General features: G+C 42.4%; 1 protein-coding gene across 2 annotated transcripts in view; it reads left to right on the plus strand.

The window, feature by feature from the left end:
- Positions 1–19,437, plus strand: part of LOC120937461 (protein unc-93 homolog A-like) — a 1,112,011-nt gene that overhangs the window by 955,109 nt on the left and 137,465 nt on the right. For both annotated transcript variants that reach the window (XM_040350715.1, XM_040350716.1), the window contains exon 8: positions 18,746–18,877. In XM_040350715.1, coding sequence (XP_040206649.1) covers positions 18,746–18,877 — 132 coding nt within the window. The remainder of the gene's footprint in view (positions 1–18,745; positions 18,878–19,437) is intronic.

Here is a 19,437-nt window from a genome sequence, read left to right on the forward strand (position 1 = left end):
GAAGGCCTTCCATCCGTCTATGCATGAGGTTATTGGGGAAGATGGTAGCCTTATTTGAGGCTGTTCCTTACGCCCAGTTTCACTCAAGGCCGTTACAGGGCAGAATTCTGTCAGCTTGGAAGAAAGATGTTCAGGCGCTGGACGTTCCTATGATCCTATCTCCAAAAGGTTCACCAGAGCCTCAATTGGTGGTTGCTCCCCCAAAAATCTGTCAGAAGCAAAATCCTTCACTCTGGTTACGTGGAAAGTGGTGACCACAGACGCCAGCCTTCTTGGCTGGGGGGCAGTTCTAGAAGAAGCATCTGTCCAGGGGAAGTGGTCCTGAGCCGAAAAGCTCCTTCCCATCAACATTCTGAAGATTCAGGCAATTCATTTGGCCCTCAGAGTTTGGTCTTACAGACTGCAGGGTTGGCCTGTTCGGATTCAGTTCAACAATGCTACAGCCGTGGCCTATATCAATCACCAAGGAGGCACCAGAAGTCTGGATGCCCAAAGAGAGGTGAATCACATCCTAGCCTGGGCAAAAAGGCATATCCTCGCCTGTCTGCAGTCTTCATTTCAGGGGTGAAAAATTGGCAGGCAGCTTTTTTAACCCACCAGTAGCTGAGTGCAGGAGAATGATGTAACGGGAGGGCACGTGGAACCCATAACCTTTTGAAAAGTATGAGATACCCTTGTTTCAGCTTCCCCGAATCCTCTTATGTCTAAAATCATCCTATGTCCACTAGGGGCATAGGATGACTGAGAATTTATATCTTGGACTACCTGAGATGGGGCAGTAATGATTATCCACAATATATTCCAGGATATCTTTAAAGAACTAATTACTGTTTGTTGATTCTGAACTCAACAGGTTAATTGAAAGATGTTAATGTCATCACCTCCAGCTACCTGGCTGCCTGTGTAATGTAAATTGAATCCACACTAACTTCTAAAGATCTTCTCTTTGTGGATTGGGCAAATTGACCCTGTAATTGTGTGAAGGTGTATTGATGATAATGTGTATTGCAAGTTAACAGACAACCAGACTGAGGGACGAAAGGATTATAGTTACTATTCCAAAACACACAAAGTATACTCTAGGTTGGATCTGTTCTTTGTAGACCAGTACTATTTTGAATATATAAAAAGAGTTTCAATAGAACCAAGAACAATATCTGATCATGCACCAGTGGTGTTGGCGTTTGTCTCGATGGGGCACCGTGAGAGAACCTGGCGATTAAACAAAACACTACTGGATGATGAACAGATAGCAGAGGATATATACGTCAGAAAATTCTAGAATATTTTGAAATAAATACAACAGAAGAGATATCAGAACAAGTGATATGGGAAGCACACAAAGTAGTTATACGGGGGGAAGTTAATAGCCCACGGATCCCGAATAAAAAAAAAAAAATTAGGAGACAGAAGAATTATTAAAGAAAATACATGAAGCAGAGATAAAACATAAAAAGAAATTAGATCCTAGAGAGGCGGAGTAATTAGAAACTTTAAGAGCAGAACTTGCTAATTGCCTAGATAGAAAAGAAAAAGATAAATGTAGATTATTGGCAAATAAATTATATGAACAAGGGAATAAGTGTGGCAAACTACTAGCTAGACAGTTACAAAACCAACAAGAACTTTCCCATGTCCATAATATCCGAGTAAATAATAAGCAGATAAAGGATATGAAAAATATAGCTGCGGAATTTCACCGCTTTTATAATGAACTATATAACATACAAAGGACAAAATTAAAAGAAGATGAAGAAAAAGAAATAAGAGAATATATTATGGGATCAAAATTACCATCCCTGGCTGGGGATGTGGTGGAGGAATTAGAAGAACAGATCACTAGAGAGAAAATGAAAAGAGCAATAGAGGACCTTCCGAGTAGAAAGATCCCAGGACCAGATGGCCTAACTAATGCATATTACAAAAAATATATGGATATAGTGGTTACACCACTTTATATTTTTTTTAATAAGATCACAGTTGGAAACCCACTACCCTCAGAAGCATTATTGGCATTCGTGACAATTATACCAAGATCAGGAAAGGACCCACAATATTGCTCAAGTTATAGACCCATCTCCCTCCTAAATACAGATACAAAATTATTCTGCAAAACATTAGCAAATAGATTAAAGGAGAAGGTAATAAAAATAGTACATATAGATCAGACAGGATTTATGGTGGGGAGGGAAACAAAAGACAACACAATACGAGCACTTAGTATACTCCATTGGATGTAAAAGGGACCAGACAAAACATCTAAAGTAACCCTGTTGATAGACGCCGAAAAGGCATTCGACAGGGTGAACTAGGCTTATATGATGGAAGTATTAAAAGAATTAGGTATGGGGGAACGGATGAGGGGGTGGATAGCAGCATTATATGCAGGACCTAAAGCCGAAGTTAAAGTTAACGGAACACTGTCTGAGGGGTTTGGTATAGACAATGGTACAAGGCAGGGCTGTCCCCTATACCCAATCTTGTTCGCTCTCACTCTGGAACCATTTCTATGCAGGGTGAGAGGGAACGGGAGAATAGTGTGAGTGGAAATTGGACAAAGAGAGCATAAAGTGGCAGCATATGCCGATGATTTATTGTTTTTTCTCTCAAAACCAGAAGAATCAGTACATGAGCTGATGCAGGAAGTAATAACCAATTTAAAAAAAAAACATAGAGAAATCAGTAATATTGCCAAGCCATGTACCATTGCCTATAATTAAATCGTTACAGAATAGATACTCATTTTGTGGAATAGAGAATCACTGTGCTATTTGGGAGTGCACATAGCGGCCTATGAAAAGATACTGTATGAACGTAACTATGTAACATTAATTACAGAAATACAGAAAGATCTGAATAGATGGAAGGGAAACACACTAACATGATTTGGGAGAATTAATACCCTAAAAATGTATGTGGTACCCAGACTTTTACATATTCTGTATACAGTTCCCATACAACTCCCCCAGATATTTAAAAAAAAAAAAATACGGAAAGCATTCATATCATTTATATGGAAGGAGGGGAATGCTAGGATAGCATATGAAATTCTATGTAAAAGCAAGGAAGAATGAGGAGTTGGGCTCCCAGATATTGCATCCTATTATAAAGCGATAGCTCTGGTGCGTATACTGCACTGGTGCCATGATGAAGGCAATAGAGCATGGGTACTAATGGAGACAAATATAGCGGGGAGGAACTTGGCGGGGGCACCATGGATACCAACAAAGGCCAGGGGATTATCAGAATGGACATCCCCATTAACTCGGAACACACTGGCAGTATAGGATAGGATAAATCAATTTGTAAAATATGCCCCAAAAACATCCCCATTGGCACCACTGGGGGGTTACCCATGGTTCCCTCCAGGAGAGGAAAAAGGAGCATTAGGCCCATGGGAATCGGAAGCCAACACAATGTGCCTGAGGTATGCACCACTGGGGGTCCTGATGCCTCAGGTAGATTTAGTATAAACACAGGGAGATATGGTAATGGCAGGATGGAGATATAGTCTGTAACGGTCAGGGGTTAACGCCGTTTACAATATTCCATTCCACCAACCCACGACAGCTTATCCGACACTCCACAATCCAGCAGACAGGACCCATTGGATTTCCTCCCAGAAAAAGGAGACACAAGCTCTGTTCTCTGGTTCCAAACAAATGAATACTTTAATGGTAAACTCAGCTCTTCTTATACAGTTAGCAACCAAATATAGACAATGGCTCAACTCCACCCACAACATGACCCAAGTAACTTCAATACACATTCCTTTAGATAATGACATTCAGATAAACTACATGAACTAATTACTAATCATTACCCAGACGTTCTTACTCCACGATAAGTTATTCTCACTTGTTACACAATACACATTCCTTTAGTGAACATAAGTCAGATGTCTGACCTTTAGAGTGTGTTAACTCACAACACATATTAGCATCAATAGAACTTTCACACAATACAGGGTTAGTTAGCATAGCACCATGAAATATCTTAGGAGCCAGGCTTAATTAACACAATAGACAATAGAATGCAATCACAGCAAGCTTTCATCACTACAGCCAGGTAGCTGGAGGTGATTAACACCAATTAACATCTTAACAGTATGTGTCCCCACATGAATGAGTCACTCTATTGACCGGTTGTAATTAGTTCTTCTAGACATTAAGGAATATATTGTGGATTACTGTCCCATGCTAAAACAATCCAACATATAATTTCTCAGTCATCCTATGCCCCTATTGGACATAGGATGACCCTAGACCCAAGACCCAAGAGTCATTGGTGAAGCTGGCACAGTTCAAAAGTCTCTGGGTATCACGGGCCATTCTGTTACATCTCTCCCCTTTCTGTAGGAGACTAACACAGGAGGCAACCCCAGACGGGTTGACTCCGAAGTTAGTCCATAGTTCCATTCCTCCAATGCTGGTATCCATACAGTACCCCAAATAAATTGCTCTGAACAGAGCATTACTCACCCAGCCAACCTCTGCCTCTCTCAGAGAACATGCCTGCCTCTGGGGAGAGGCCTGGACTAGCCCTTCTCCCTGGAGTCCTTTCAGCCGCTGGAGAGAAGACAGGGTGACTGGACTCAGTTCATCATGGTGTTGGGGATCTGGGCCAACTGCCCCCCATCCCTGGGGTATACAAGTGGAGACTGAAGTCCCATCCACACCACAGGAACTCCCTCTCCTGCTAGTTGAGAGCAGAGGCCTGTGGCCCTCTGCTCTGTTGCCAGCTCTTCTGCTGGGGATTCCATACCATCTGCTCTGGCTAACTGTTGGGGAGGGAAAATGGCTGCTTCTCCTTCCGGCATCTCTGAAATCCACTGGTAGAGAGGGACCGTCACCTTATCACCTCAGGCCTCCAAAACTGCAATGGGTGTAGAGCAGGGGGTCTGCCGTATTCTGTCCTGCTGTCAGTACTTGAGCAGGCGATGCATAATCCATAACATCCTCGGAACAGTCCATTAAATCCATGCATTCTGTAATCTGTGGCTGGGGAGATGAGCCAACTGCCCTAGCCCCCTGGAACTCCACATCATCCGCTTCGGCTTTAGGGATGGCAATCTCCATATTTTCCACTGCCGATTCATCAGCCAGGATTTCACAGGCAAGGTAAAGGGAGCCCCACCCTGCTGCTGAGCAGAGTCTAGCAGCTGTCTGGAGGCGATCTCCAGTTCCCATCCCTGGATGGCCAGAAACTCCAAATCTTCCTGTAACCAGTGCTCTTCCGAGACATTCAATTTGTGCTCTCTGTGCTCCATTATTTCTTACAAGCGCCACTCCCGATCATCCCCAAAGTCAGGGTCACTGGACATCCTCCAATACAACAATCCCAGGCCATCATAGTCATAGCCTTCCGTGGGGCTGTCATCTGCTGACCACAGGCACTCTTGGGCTACATACCAGAGGAGGGCTCTGTAGCTCTCGTCCAACCGCATCTCTGCCCGGATCAGCCTGCTTAACTCTGCTGTCCACTCCTACTTCGGTTTGTTCCCCCAACAATGGCATTCGTACGTCATACTGCGGCCATTACCTTACATGGATGGAGGGGAGAACCTTTCCCTGGTGTTGCTGCTCAAGAGCTAGCGCTTCCTTCCAGAGTTGGCAATGGATCAAATCCGACCATCCCAGCAGGGCCTCCTCTGATACTGGTCCTCTGTGCTGTATCCGCATCTCTTGTAACCTCCCTTCTAAATTTCTCTTCCATGGCGACTGGTATCTGTACCTCTCCTCTCTCTTCAGTTGGTGCTGCTGTGACTTCTGCTGCTGCAGCACCTCTTTGATGTAGCCAAGTTGCATCCACAGCCGCTATAACCAGGTCTATGATCTCTGGTGGAGGAATAGGACCAATGCCATACTGTGCCAGTCCTCGTTTAACAGCCCAATCAAAACTTTCTTCCTTGGGTGTCCTGTCTGTTACACTGGGCCTTTCAGCTCTATCCATTTCGACAAGTTCTGTGATAATGTCCCTTTTCTTACGGTTGCTGGCCGGTCTGCCCCGACTCTCCAGCAAGTCCTTGAGGGAAGAGAGCTTCAGCTGTTCATACTGTGTCTCCATTGTCCTGTGTCCTTGTAGCTGTTCTTCTGGCGATGGAATCATCCCACTGCTAGCCAACAATTGTAACGGTCAGGGGTTAACGCCGTTTACGATATTCCATTCCACCAACCCACGACAGCTTATCCGACACTCCACAATCCAGCAGACAGGACCCATTGGATTTCCCCCCAGAATAACGAGACACAAGCTCTGTTCTCTGGTTCCAAACTAATGAATACTTTAATGGTAAACTCAGCTCTTCTTATACAGTTAGCAACCAAATATGGACAATGGCTCAACTCCACCCACAACATGACCCAAAGAACTTCAATACACATTCCTTTAGATAATGACATTCAGATAATCTACATGAACTAATTACTAATCATTACCCAGACGTTCTGACTCCACGATAAGTTATTCTCACTTGTTACACAATACACATTCCTTTAGTGAACATAAGTCAGACGTCTGACCTTTAGAGTGTGTTAACTCACAACACATATTAGCATCAATAGAACTTTCACACAATATCTCCTGATCCACCGTCCTATCTCTGAGATCCGCCGTCGTATCTGTGAGAGCCGACGGTCGGATCTATGCGACTGATTCATAAGAATCAGTTCCGCATAGATCTCCCTTAGATCCGACTGGTGTAAGTGACATCAGTCGAATCTTAGGCTGCAATCTACCGCCGGCCGATAGGTGTCGTCGCTGTTTTTTACGCGTTGGCTATGCAAATGAGGAGAACCGCTGATTCAGTAACGAACGCCCGCCCGTCGCTTTTTTTTAACGTCATTTGCGTTCGGCTTTTTCCGGCGGATAGTTACCCCTGCTATATGAGGGGTAGCTAATGTTAAGTATGGCCGTCGTTCCCGCGCCGAGATTCAAATTTTTACGTAGTTTGCGTAAGTCGATCGGGAATTCAGATGGCCGCAATTGACGTAGCCGCCGCAAACAATGACGTCCTAGCGACGTCATTTGGAGCATGCGCACTGTGAAATTTCGCCAGCGGCGCATGCGCAGTTAAATCGGCGTGGGAACGTGCCTGATTTAAATTGTACACTCCCCCTAGCCGCGGAATTTGCATTCCGCCGGGGGAGTTACGATCCGACGGTGCAATTTTCGAGGTAAGTGCTTGATGAATATTGCACTAGCCTCGCTAAATTGCACCGGCGGATCGTAAAACACGTAGATCGCGCGGATCTAAAGATCCGCTGATCTACATGAATCTGGCCCAGTGTGTCTGCTAAGAGATGTATTGAGGATGATGTGTATCAGGGGGCTCGTTAGGTAACCGTTGTGTGATGTTGTGGGTGGATCCGGGCCATATCTCCTGTGGTATTCTAAATTGCATATAAGAGCTTGTATTTCTCAATAAAGTGTCAGACCTGCTGGAAACCCAACAACAGAGCTGTGTCTTGTTATTAGGAAAAATTATTATTATGGGTCTCGTTTGCCTGACTGTGGAGTGTCGGTAGCTGCCTTGTGTTCGGAAAGGGAATATCCTAAACAGCTTTAACCCCTTTCGCGTTTGGGGTGCTGTACAATTGTTGGCAAGCAGTGGGATGATTCCACAGCCTTAAAGGACAGCTACAAGAGGACACAGGACAATGGAGACACAGTATGAACGGCTAAAGTACTTTCCCTCAAGAACTTACTAGAGGACTGGGGCTGACAGTATGGTCCTAACCCTCATAAACCTAGTTTTAGCTGCTGTGGATGCAACTTGGCTACATCAAAGAGATGCTGCAGCAGCAGAAGTCACAGCAGCCCCAACTGAAGGGAGAGGAGAGGTACAGATACCAGTCACAATGGAAGAGGAATTCAGAAGGAGGTTACAAGAGATTCAGATACAGCATAGAGGACCAGTATCAGAGGAGGTCCTGCTGGGATCGTCAGATTCGATCTGCTGCGAACTCTGGAAGAAAGCGCTAGCTCTCGAGCAGCAACACCAGGGAAAGGTCCTCCCCTCCATCCATTTAAGGTACTGGTCGCAGTATGATGTACAAATGCTGTTATTGAAGGAACAACCGAAGCAGGAGTGTACAGCCGAGTTAAGCAGGCTGATCTAAGCAGAGATGTGGTTGGACGAGAGCTACAGAGCCCTCCGGTGGTATGTAGCCCAAGAGTGCCCATGGTCAGCGGATGACAGCCCCACGGAAGTCTTTGACTATGATGGCCTGGGATTGTTGTATTGGAGGCTGTCCAGTGACTTTGACTTTGGGAGTGATCAGGAGTGGCGCTTGGAGGAAATAATGTAGCACAGAGAGCGAAAACTGAATGTCTCGGAAGGGCACTGGGCAGAGGAAGAGTTGGAGTTTCTGGCCATTCAGGAATGGGAGCTGGAGATCGCCTACAGACAGCTGCTAGACTCTGCTCATTAGCACGGTGGCGCTCCCTTTGCCTGGGACTATCAGGAAATACCCATTGACAACTTTGAAATCCTGGCTGAAGAATCGGCAGTGGAAAAACTGGAGATTGCCATCCCTAAAGCTGAAGCAAATGGTGTGGCGTCCCCAGCAGAAGAGCTGGCAACAGAGCAGAGTGCTGCGTGCCTCTGCTCTCAACTAATAGAAGAGGGAGTTCCTGTGGTGGTGGATGGGACTTTGGTCTTCACTGACACAACCCCAGAAAATGGTGCGACACCGAGACAGGAGGGTGTGAGTGAGTGAGTGAGAAACTTGTAAAGCGCAACACATGCAAACTGAATCGCCTCACAGCCTGTATCCATTTCATGGGTAAGGAACCCATTGACCTCAGAAGAGATGGGTTTTAATCTTTCTCCTGAAGGCCAAGTGGTCCAACTCCAGTCGGATGGTGGTTGGTAGTGCATTCCACAGGCGAGGTCCCTGGACTGCAAATCTTCGATCTCCTTTGGATTTGTATCTGGCTTTGGGTATCTGGAGTAGGTTTTGATTGGTGGATCGCAGAATGCGATTGGGGTTATGGGCTTTGCTTTGCTAGCACTGGGGGATTTTCACCTACCACAAGTGGATGGGACTTCAGTCTCCACTTGTATACCCCAGGGATGCTGGGCAGTTGGCCCAGATCCCCAACAGCATGACGGACTGAGCCCAGTGCCCCTGTCTTCTCTCCAGCCGCTGAAAGGACTCCAGGGAGAAGGGTCAGTCCAGGCCTCTCCTGAGCATGTTCTCTGAGAGAGGCAGAGGTTGGCTGGGTGAGTAATGCTCTGTTTGGAGCAATTTATTTGGGGTACTGTGTGGATACCAGCATTAGAGGAATGGAACTATGGACTAACTTCGGAGTCAACCCGTCTGGGGTCTCCTCCTGTGTTAGTCTCCTGCTGAAAGGGGAGAGATGTAATGGGAAGGCCTGTGGAACCAAGAAGCTCTTGAAAAGTATGAGATACCCTTGTTTCAGCTTCCCCATACCCTCTTATGTCTAAAATCATCCTATGTCCACTAGGGGCATAGGGTGACTGAGAAATTATATATTGGACTACCTGAGATGGGGCAGTAATGATTATCCACAATATATTCCAGGATATCTTTAAAGAACTAATTACTGTTTGTTGATTCTGAACTCAACAGGTTAATTGAAAGATGTTAATAATAAATAAATAGAGCTGCGCTGTGTGATAGGGTAGATGAATTAAAGAAAAGACAGTTGCTATAACTGATATGTGAACATCAAAAAATATTAATTGCTGATATTGGTGATACAAATGACATCCAATCAAAAATACAAAAATACAAAGGGCTAGATTCAGAAAGCTTTTACGCTGGCGTATCTATTGATACGCCGCGTAAGTTAAAAGTTGCGCCGTCGTATCTATGCAGGGTATTCTGGAACCTAGATACGCCTGAAATCTGGCTTCAGCCGACCGACGTAAGTTGCCGTACGCCGTCGTATTTAGGGTGCATATTTACGCTGGCCGCCTGGGGCGTTTCCGTAGATTTACGCATAGAATATGTAAATGAGCTAGATACGCCAATTCACAAACGTACTTGCGCCTGCTACGCTGTTTACGTAAGGCTTACGTCCGGCGTAAAGTTACCTCTGCTATATGAGGCGCAGCCAATGTTAAGGTATGGACGTTGGAACAGTCGTCGAATTTTACATCGTTTACGTAGGTCGTGCGTGAATGGGGCTGTGCGTAGGTTACGTTCACGTCGTTCGCATTGAGCCGTTGTATCTTAGGGAGTATATGCGACGTGATTCTGAGCATGCTCGCGCATGCGCCGGTCGATCGGCCCTTCATTTACATGGGGTCACGGCTAATTTAAATGAGGCACGCCCACTACCTGCCTACTTTGAATTAGGCGGGCTTACGCCGACCCATTTACACTACGCCGGCGCAACGTACGGCGCAAGATCTTTGAGAATACCGTTCTGGGCTCCCTGTTTTACGTCGGCGTAGCACATATGAGATGCGCTACGCCGGCCAAAAGATGCGCCGAGCTACCTCAATCTAGCTCAAAGTGCTCAGTGATATTGAAGCATGCACTGCTATATAGTAGCAAAACTAAAGCAACACACATACGGTAAGTGATAATAAGAAATCACATCAGTGTCCATGCAGAAAAACAGCAAAAACCAATGCTGTTTAAAAGATCAAAGGAACAATCAACAATAAAGTGCTGGTGCTTATGCTGAAATATTCAGCGTGAAGGTGGTGATGAAGAATCATTACTTAATTGATATCCTGACAAACTCAGGGGTAAACATTTCTGCCGGCTGATTTCAAAATGGCTATGGGTGAAACAAATGCAATCAAAATCAGACTACATGATGCTCACCTCTCAGCTTCGATCCCAACAGCAAGAGCAAAACCCTGCTGGTTCTTTTATTTAAAACACAGAGAATATCACACAAATATGCATACACGCCCCCTTGTAGGGCTGTCATTGGACAGTTCATATCCAAATACATCGAAAAGTTAGAACAGTCCAATCAGAGCAGTTTCTTAAAGTCACAGAAATGAATGGTTTTCTTTCAAACGTCACACAAGTTCCTTCTTGGGTCTGTAAAAGACAGGATGTGTGCAAAGTCACAATTTCCTCTTGAAGTGATCAGGAATGCGGGGGATGGGGAAGCTTAAAGTCCATATCTGCCTTCTCTCCACGACAAGGCTTGGAATGTGTAGCAAAGAATGGAGAGTGGGGAGGATTACATCTGTTCTTAATAATACTGGATTCATAACTTTAGGACAAAATCTGAAGAATCATCTCAAGGAAAATATACACTTCATTTCAGTGGTTCTAATCATAACACAAAAATATTCATTTTATTTCACATGAAATGTTACCATCAATGCTTTAACCTATGTTCAGCTTTAGTTTTCACCTTCTACAATATTTGGCATGTACCTTAAGCAGTCTGGCTCTTGCTATTGTAGAGTGTTTTTAAAGGATAAAACATATAATGGCTTTATAAGGAGAAGCTTGTTCCATCACAGCCCCCCCTTAAAATGAATATTTTATCAGTACTGTCCCTACATTCTCTTTGTTATTCTTAACAGACAAGGACGGTAATGGAGGACACGGTCAATATAACAAAACATTATCATAACAGAAACAAAATTGCTATACCTGAGCACAAATGTGTTATCATCCAAAATATTGTCCGCAGGTGTAATTCCAGATGCACCCCCCTTGTTCACCTAATATCATGTATAAGGCCATAATTGTATACAATGTCATTTGTGAAGTGGCCTCTAGGTGTTCAGTAATATACTGAAATGCATCCTTGTTTATAGTTAACAAACCTCTATTGACCATAGCAACCATAATTTATCCATCCAATCTACATTCCCATTACTAAGTTAAATTTCATAAAAGCATCCGTTCCCACCAAATTACTACATTTTTCTCCATTAGCATTTTAATTTTATATTGGGCTCTGTCCTAAATATTTTATTTCCTAAAGGAACTTTATTTATTTATTACATTACACTAGTTTTCAGGACTGATCATGCAGCATGAATATTCTTGTTGCATGTCTGTTTAAACAAACATAGCAGCCTTCAGCATAAACGAACTGTTCCCTTACATGGATCCAAATATAAGAGATCAATTATCCTTCCATTAATACATTCGTCAATCTGAAGCCTAGAAAGTGACATTTTAATCCATAAATATAGCTGTATCATACCGCATCATCTATCCATGTTGTATCTTTATTTTTAAACTATTTTAACTGACCTTTCTTAAGCTATGCAGATTAACACCATATTTCATTCTCTTTAAAATGACACCCTTTAAGTAAGGTACTCTTCAAAACAAATGGTGCAAAAACCCACAGTTTAGTAACATATGAGAGAAAGAAAGAATGAGAGAGAAAGAAAGAAAGAGAGAGAGAGCGAAAGAAAGAGAGAGAGAGAGAAAGAAAGAAAGGAAACAAAAGAAAGAGAAGAAGAGAGAGAGAAAAATAATATTTTATTAATAAGGGCTTTCTTTCAGATCTTCTAATGATTGTGTACAAATTACCTTTTATTATAAAAGAAAGATTTACCCTATAATAGTCTTTATAGTCTACTTAACATAAACTCTGATATTTATTTATTTTTCCCTTCAAACTTGGCAAAGAGCCATTGTAAAGCACAGCAGCTGAGGATGCTTAAACTGGGTGTCGGATTTCAAGCTAGCACTCACTCCAGATAGAAGGGTAATTCACCACAGCCTGTAACCTGATCTGCTGTTAAGGACCTCTAAGGGAAAACATCTGTTCCCCCCCATGCTTGGAGCAGATTGTACAAGTTTTAGACCATATACAATCCAATCGAATTGCATCGTTTTTCCTCATTTTTAACTCTTTTTCAAAAATTTTAAAACATATTTGGTTTGTACATCTGCCAAAAATCATGTACATCACATTATAACACGACCTTTCTTAACTCCAATAGCGACAAAAGATCGCTTAGAGGACAAATCTCATGAAATCCACTGACCAGTCCCTGCGCATGAACCGACCATTGTTTTCTTTCGATAATGTCACTCATAATCTATATTTTATCCGAAATGTCACTTTATAATAACTTTTAACACTTGTTTATTTTTTAATTTTATTTTTACAATTTTTATAATAATATTTTTTATAAAGTTTTTAGATTGAACATAACTTTCATATTTTAATATTTTTCCTGGGGAACCTTATAATAAACCAAACCCAAGTTTAGAATCTGTTGTAAACATTGCTCAAACCTCTACTTATTAATTCTTACAACCAGATCTGTAGGATTTCAGTTAAATACAAAATACCATGTTGTTTACCATTAACTGAATTGTATACAATTCTTCACACAATCTCAATCAACAATTTTCCCATTAAACCTTTGTTCTAATCCCATGCATGTTTTGACATGTCATAATATATTTTCAGTTGTTGGGGTAAACATATTCATAAACATTTACAGGCAGAATAAAACTTAATTATCTCATTAGAGAACTTCTTTACACTCTGATACTAATTAACTAATTACCCTATGTAACCGGGACCCCCCTTTGAGATATTCCAACCCACAAACCCCAGTGGTCACAATCCCATGTATTTGAAAAAAGATATATAATTTCATTCAGATTTGTGGGCACAGTCCATCATATCACTCATCTCCAGAGAATATTTTCGAAGGAACCTTTTAATCATCACCCAGGGGATATTGGTAATTATCGGTACCTACATCAGAAATGCGAGAAAAACTCATACACAGATATTATTTAACTATTTTCCAAGAGCAATCACATAATTTCTCAAAGTATCAGACTGTAATTACAACTGTCATAGCTTATAACAACCTAATCTAGAGACTGTCTCACACAAGATTTTCAAAAAAAGATAATATATTGAATGCTCCCCCCTTGGGGCCACTTACCCACTTAACCCTGAGGATGGCATGGCACAGCATGTGGAATAAAACCATTTAAATGTACTATGTAAAATGTTCTACTGTTCCAATGTGATACCCAGAATATCCTCATCCCTCATATGTGACTTGTGAACACAGCTTCTGTAGTCATGAACGCCAGGATTTACACACTCTCTCTACCGCTTTTGGGCACCCCATGAGGTCAAGGCATTGAAGTCGGGGCACACAGGACAGTGGGTACATGAGCGGATTCCACCTCCAGGTAGGCCTGCGGCCCTGCATGATTCTCATCCTTACGCGTCTGTCCAGCAAAGCGGCATGTCATGTACCCCCCCTGGACAGACTAAGGAGAGAATGAAGAAGAAGGCCCGTGGGCTGGAGGGCACAGAATCCAGTATGGGCAGCGGGCAGGAGGCGACACCATCTGCGTTCAGAACGAGGCAAAGCCTTCAGCAGGGAAGAGCATCCGGGCAGGCCCATGCTTCCTCCAGCCAGGCATACAGTTGGGCAGAACGTGAGGGGAAGGAAGGGGCACGGCCTCAAGCAGTCAGGCGGGGCCCATGCTTCCAGCAGGGAACAGCATTCGGGCGTGGCCCATGTCGGAGCATCGTGGGCAGAACATGAGGGAAATGAAAAGACAATAACAGGCCCTGGGTATCACATTACAACAACCAAACTGGCAAAAAGCCCTCTATGTATCAAGTCAAAATACAGTGCATCGTCAGAGTAGGTAGGCAACCCTGAGAGGTAGGTCCCCACAGAACGCGCATTCAATCTATCCGATTAAAAGGATAAAAAAAAAAAACAGGACGGGCTGCTAAACTAAGCCCAGCACCATGAGGCACATAATTCTCCTAAATTAATTCTCTGTAGAAGAAGTTACTAGATCTCACAATTTTTTCTGTTACTCTAACTGTAAAACAAAGACTTAACAATGGCTTATTATGTGCATCAAATGTCTCTTCCATAGTTGTTAAACCTCTGGAGAAATATCCCATTATTTCTAGTTAAATCGAATTATCTGATAAATCAGCGTACAATGTAACAGGCATATACAGACCAATTTTAATTGTACAGAAACAGTTGCAATATCCCAATTCAACCTTTTGTTAAAAAAAACTTTATTCTAGGTTGCTCTTCCGTTGTTCCCTGGGGGGGGGGGAGAGGGGAAGGAATGAGCAGGATGTGGGGGTCCAGAACTCCCACATTCCTCACACACCCAGTTCTATCCCCCCACCAGGGAGGGGGCCATCACTGCCTGCGTTACTCCAGCAGAGAAATCTGAAACTCCAAAAAAAAAAGTCTGCTGATAGAACTCCACACAGCCTGGAGAGGGGGGGGAATGGAAATGAAAAGGAAAAAAATTGGCTGCAGCACGTGCTTGTCTGCCATTTATAGTGGGCTGCTAACAGCCCTCAGAACAAGAATGCATGTAAAAAAAACGCACGGACAACACAGAACAACACAGAACACACAAAATACACGGCTCTTTCAGCCCCTAATTCTTAACCCCTAAAATGTAAAAAGAAAACCCTCAGTGCCCCCCAAAATGAACCCCAATCTTCTAACAAAAAGAGATTTGGTATACACATGGCACAAGCCATATGTATAGCAAACCCACAATCTTCTAACAAAAAGAGATTTGGTATACACATGGCACAAGCCACATGCATAGCAAACCCATAAAGATCCAACTTCCTTAATGGCTATCTTTATTCCGTTTCGACTACCCAAGCCACCACCTTGAACTAACCTTAGTCAAGGAAAAACTCAGACTACCCAAGCCACCACCTTGAACTTACCTTAGTCAAGGAAAAACTCAGTCCACTTATCCCAGTGACTGTCGAACCCCCAAACCCTCTTCTTTCAGACCAGACATATTGACATGTGCATACTACCTCACTTAACCCAACATCAGTAAATCACGGATGCTTATAATAGGAAGGAACCCGGGACAGTCATGCACACATAAACATCTCCACCCCAAGACACGCTTAGCATGCGTCACCAGCTCAGGACCCCTGAAAGAAAAATACTGTCCACCTACAGACATAGACCCCTGAAACAGTCACATTCAAACTAACACAACACTGAAACATAAAAACACAGATATCAAAGACATAAAACAGACACAAACGTCAAACCGGCAGAAAAGAACGATGGATTAAATATTTTTGCTCAAGAAATCTTTTCCCCCCATCTTTGATTGGGTGAGGCGCAGCACGACCGAAAGAATGAAGTGCGCCTGTACGGAAGTAGTTCGCTGCCAAAAAAAAAAAACGCAGCCATGGAGGTGATCAGTCACCATCCGTACAGACGCACCCCACCACATCCCGGGGCGCTGCATCCCCCCAATAGAGCAAAACAAACGTTGGGCGCCAACTGATGAAGAATCATTACTTAATTGATATCCTGACAAACTCAGGGGTAAACATTTCTGCCGGCTGATTTCAAAATGGCTATGGGTGAAACAAATGCAATCAAAATCAGACTACATGATGCTCACCTCTCAGCTTCGATCCCAACAGCAAGAGCAAAACCCTGCTGGTTCTTTTATTTAAAACACAGAGAATATCACACAAATATGCATACACGCCCCCTTGTAGGGCTGTCATTGGACAGTTCATATCCAAATACATCGAAAAGTTAGAACAGTCCAATCAGAGCAGTTTCTTAAAGTCACAGAAATTAATGGTTTTCTTTCAAACGTCACACAAGTTCCTTCTTGGGTCTGTAAAAGACAGGATGTGGCAAAGTCACAATTTCCTCTTGAAGTGATCAGGAATGCGGGGGATGGGGAAGCTTAAAGTCCATATCTGCCTTCTCTCCACGACAAGGCTTGGAATGTGTAGCAAAGAATGGAGAGTGGGGAGGATTACATCTGTTCTTAATAATACTGGATTCATAACTTTAGGACAAAATCTGAAGAATCATCTCAAGGAAAATATACACTTCATTTCAGTGGTTCTAATCATAACACAAAAATATTCATTTTATTTCACATGAAATGTTACCATCAATGCTTTAACCTATGTTCAGCTTTAGTTTTCACCTTCTACAATATTTGGCATGTACCCTTAAGCAGTCTGGCTCTTGCTATTGTAGAGTGTTTTTAAAGGATAAAACATATAATGGCTTTATAAGGAGAAGCTTGTTCCATCACAGTGGTGCAGAGAATGAATTCCAATATCCTTTTGAAGTTTTAGTGAGTTTTACTGCTGTAAGGTAACAGCATGTTTATTATTTTTTTTTTCATTCAAATTTAAGTTTATTTTCAATAAAAGTACATACATTTGTACTATAACAGCAGTATACAAGTCAATAATATACAAAAAACAATAAAGCAAGTGCATTACTCCACATATTAGACATTCTTGTCGTAGTAACTGTCCATCATATCTAGCCATTTCTTATGTTCATCACCATACGGTGAGAGTAAAACAGTTTGTATAAGCAAAGAAGAAAAATTAGGTTTAACTAATAATTTATAATTAAATAAAAGAATAATTCAATATGCTATAGAATCCCTTAGGGCTAACGTTGCCACACAATAAATTATATATAAGAAAAAAAACCCATGTGTGTACTAGACCTAAGTTCACGGAACGAATAAAGGATAGGATTTCTGGAGAACAATAACCTCTCCGACACCCCCAACGGGAACTGTCTGTGTCCAAGAGGTCAAGCAACCCCTTCAATCCCCCCTCCCTCCCTCCAATAATTATTACTAAAACCCACCGGTTTCTGTAATTATATATTCTCAAAACCCTTATCAAACATAATATCCCCAAAAGTTTGGTGGAATCCTTTAATAACCTAAACATAGGCAAATACAAATGTTTATATTATTTATTTATTTATTTTTTTCTAAACATAACACACTGAGAATGAGAAATAGCGAGGATTCTATCCTCATAGATAAGACAACGAGATATAATCAAAGAAAAATCAAAGAAAGGAAGAGAAAAGAGAAAAAGAAAAAGATATGGCAGCCTGTTTATTATAGCCAACAGTGTTCCAGTCGTTGCAGAATGTAGTGTGTCCCAGTGAACTGTAATCTCTCTCTGTGGATAAAGTCCCCCTCAGGAGTCACGTCCAATGGACAACAATGACCCTCACCCAGGGAGGTAAAAAGCACCAATAGTGCAGTATCATTTAAAAGTTTTTAATAATAAAAAAGGCATACATTATGGTACTCAAATGGATGTAATAAAAACAGGCATAAAAACAAGTGTCAAGTTCACAAGAGTCACCTCCGGTACCTCTTAGTGGACTCTGGACTCTTTCACGTATTTGTCACGACACATGACTTCTTCAGGAGACTCCAATTTAAAAAATAAATAAAAATGTTCTCAGTCTAGGCCGATATGTATTCTTCTACATATTTTTGGTAAAAAAAATCGCAATAAGCGTATAGTGATTGGTTTGCGCAAAAGTTATAGCACCTACAAAATAGGGGATAGATTTATGACATTTTTTCAATATTTTTTTTTACTAGTAATGGCGGTTATCTGCGTCAGGACTGCGATATTGCGGCGGACAGATCGGAAGTGACACACAGAGATCCATGTCCCTGGCTCTGTAACTGCCGATCACGGGTACGTTGCCGACATTGCGGCCGCCAGGCATACTCATCGGCACCTGAGTGATGCCCCCTAGCAGCTGGGAGGCCCGAGGACATCATATGACATCCACCCAGGATGGCAGAGCCACCTTGTTGACATCATATGTCAATAGGCGGGATGGGAAGTGGTTAAACAACAAAATCCATAGTTTGATGTCATCAGATGACAAACTAATGACTGTATTTATGGTACTTTTTTATTAAATGTTTGAAATTTAACCATGTTTTTTGAAATGTTTATCTAACAGGAGCAGCTATAAACATAGGCTGTATTATCGGCTTCTTGATATGGAAACCAACAACGGGCAACTTTGCAGTATTTTTTGTGATGTCTGGTCTATGGGGGATTGCAGATGCAGTGTGGCAAACACTATTGAGCTGTAAGTAAAAAATATGTTTAATAAAACTGGAAAGTACTGATAGAGAAGTTGATGGCAAAGGGACAGATGAGATAAAATCATGAGATAGGGATCTGAGAGCTTGGAGATTACTACATAGGCTAACATTATCTGTATTAATCTACTGAAGATTTAAATGTGCAGTAATATTGTCTTTATAAAATAGTTACGTTTCAGTGTGTGGATAGCAGGGGCATTGCTAGGATTGTTTAAGACTGGGGAATCCTGAAGTAGCAAATGGTGAGTGTAGCCACAAAACAGTGGGCGGGGCATTGTTACATGGAACCCTTGCCTACTGTATATGTAACACACATATGCCACAAACCTTGTACCCAAAAAAATGTCTCTGTAATTTTCCTTTCATGGTGCATCTTCATGGCAGCATACAATGGGTTATAGCTTCACTCCGTGACCTGATTAACTAAAAATCAAAGACAGACCCTGCTCACAACATTCTCTTCAACTCCTGCACAACACATTTTCTACCTTTTACTGTCGTGAACTTATAGGCAGGTGCAGTCTACTTTCTCCACTGCAGGTGG

This window comes from Rana temporaria, chromosome 4 (assembly GCF_905171775.1).
Source record: "Rana temporaria chromosome 4, aRanTem1.1, whole genome shotgun sequence".
Lineage (NCBI taxonomy): Eukaryota > Metazoa > Chordata > Amphibia > Anura > Ranidae > Rana > Rana temporaria.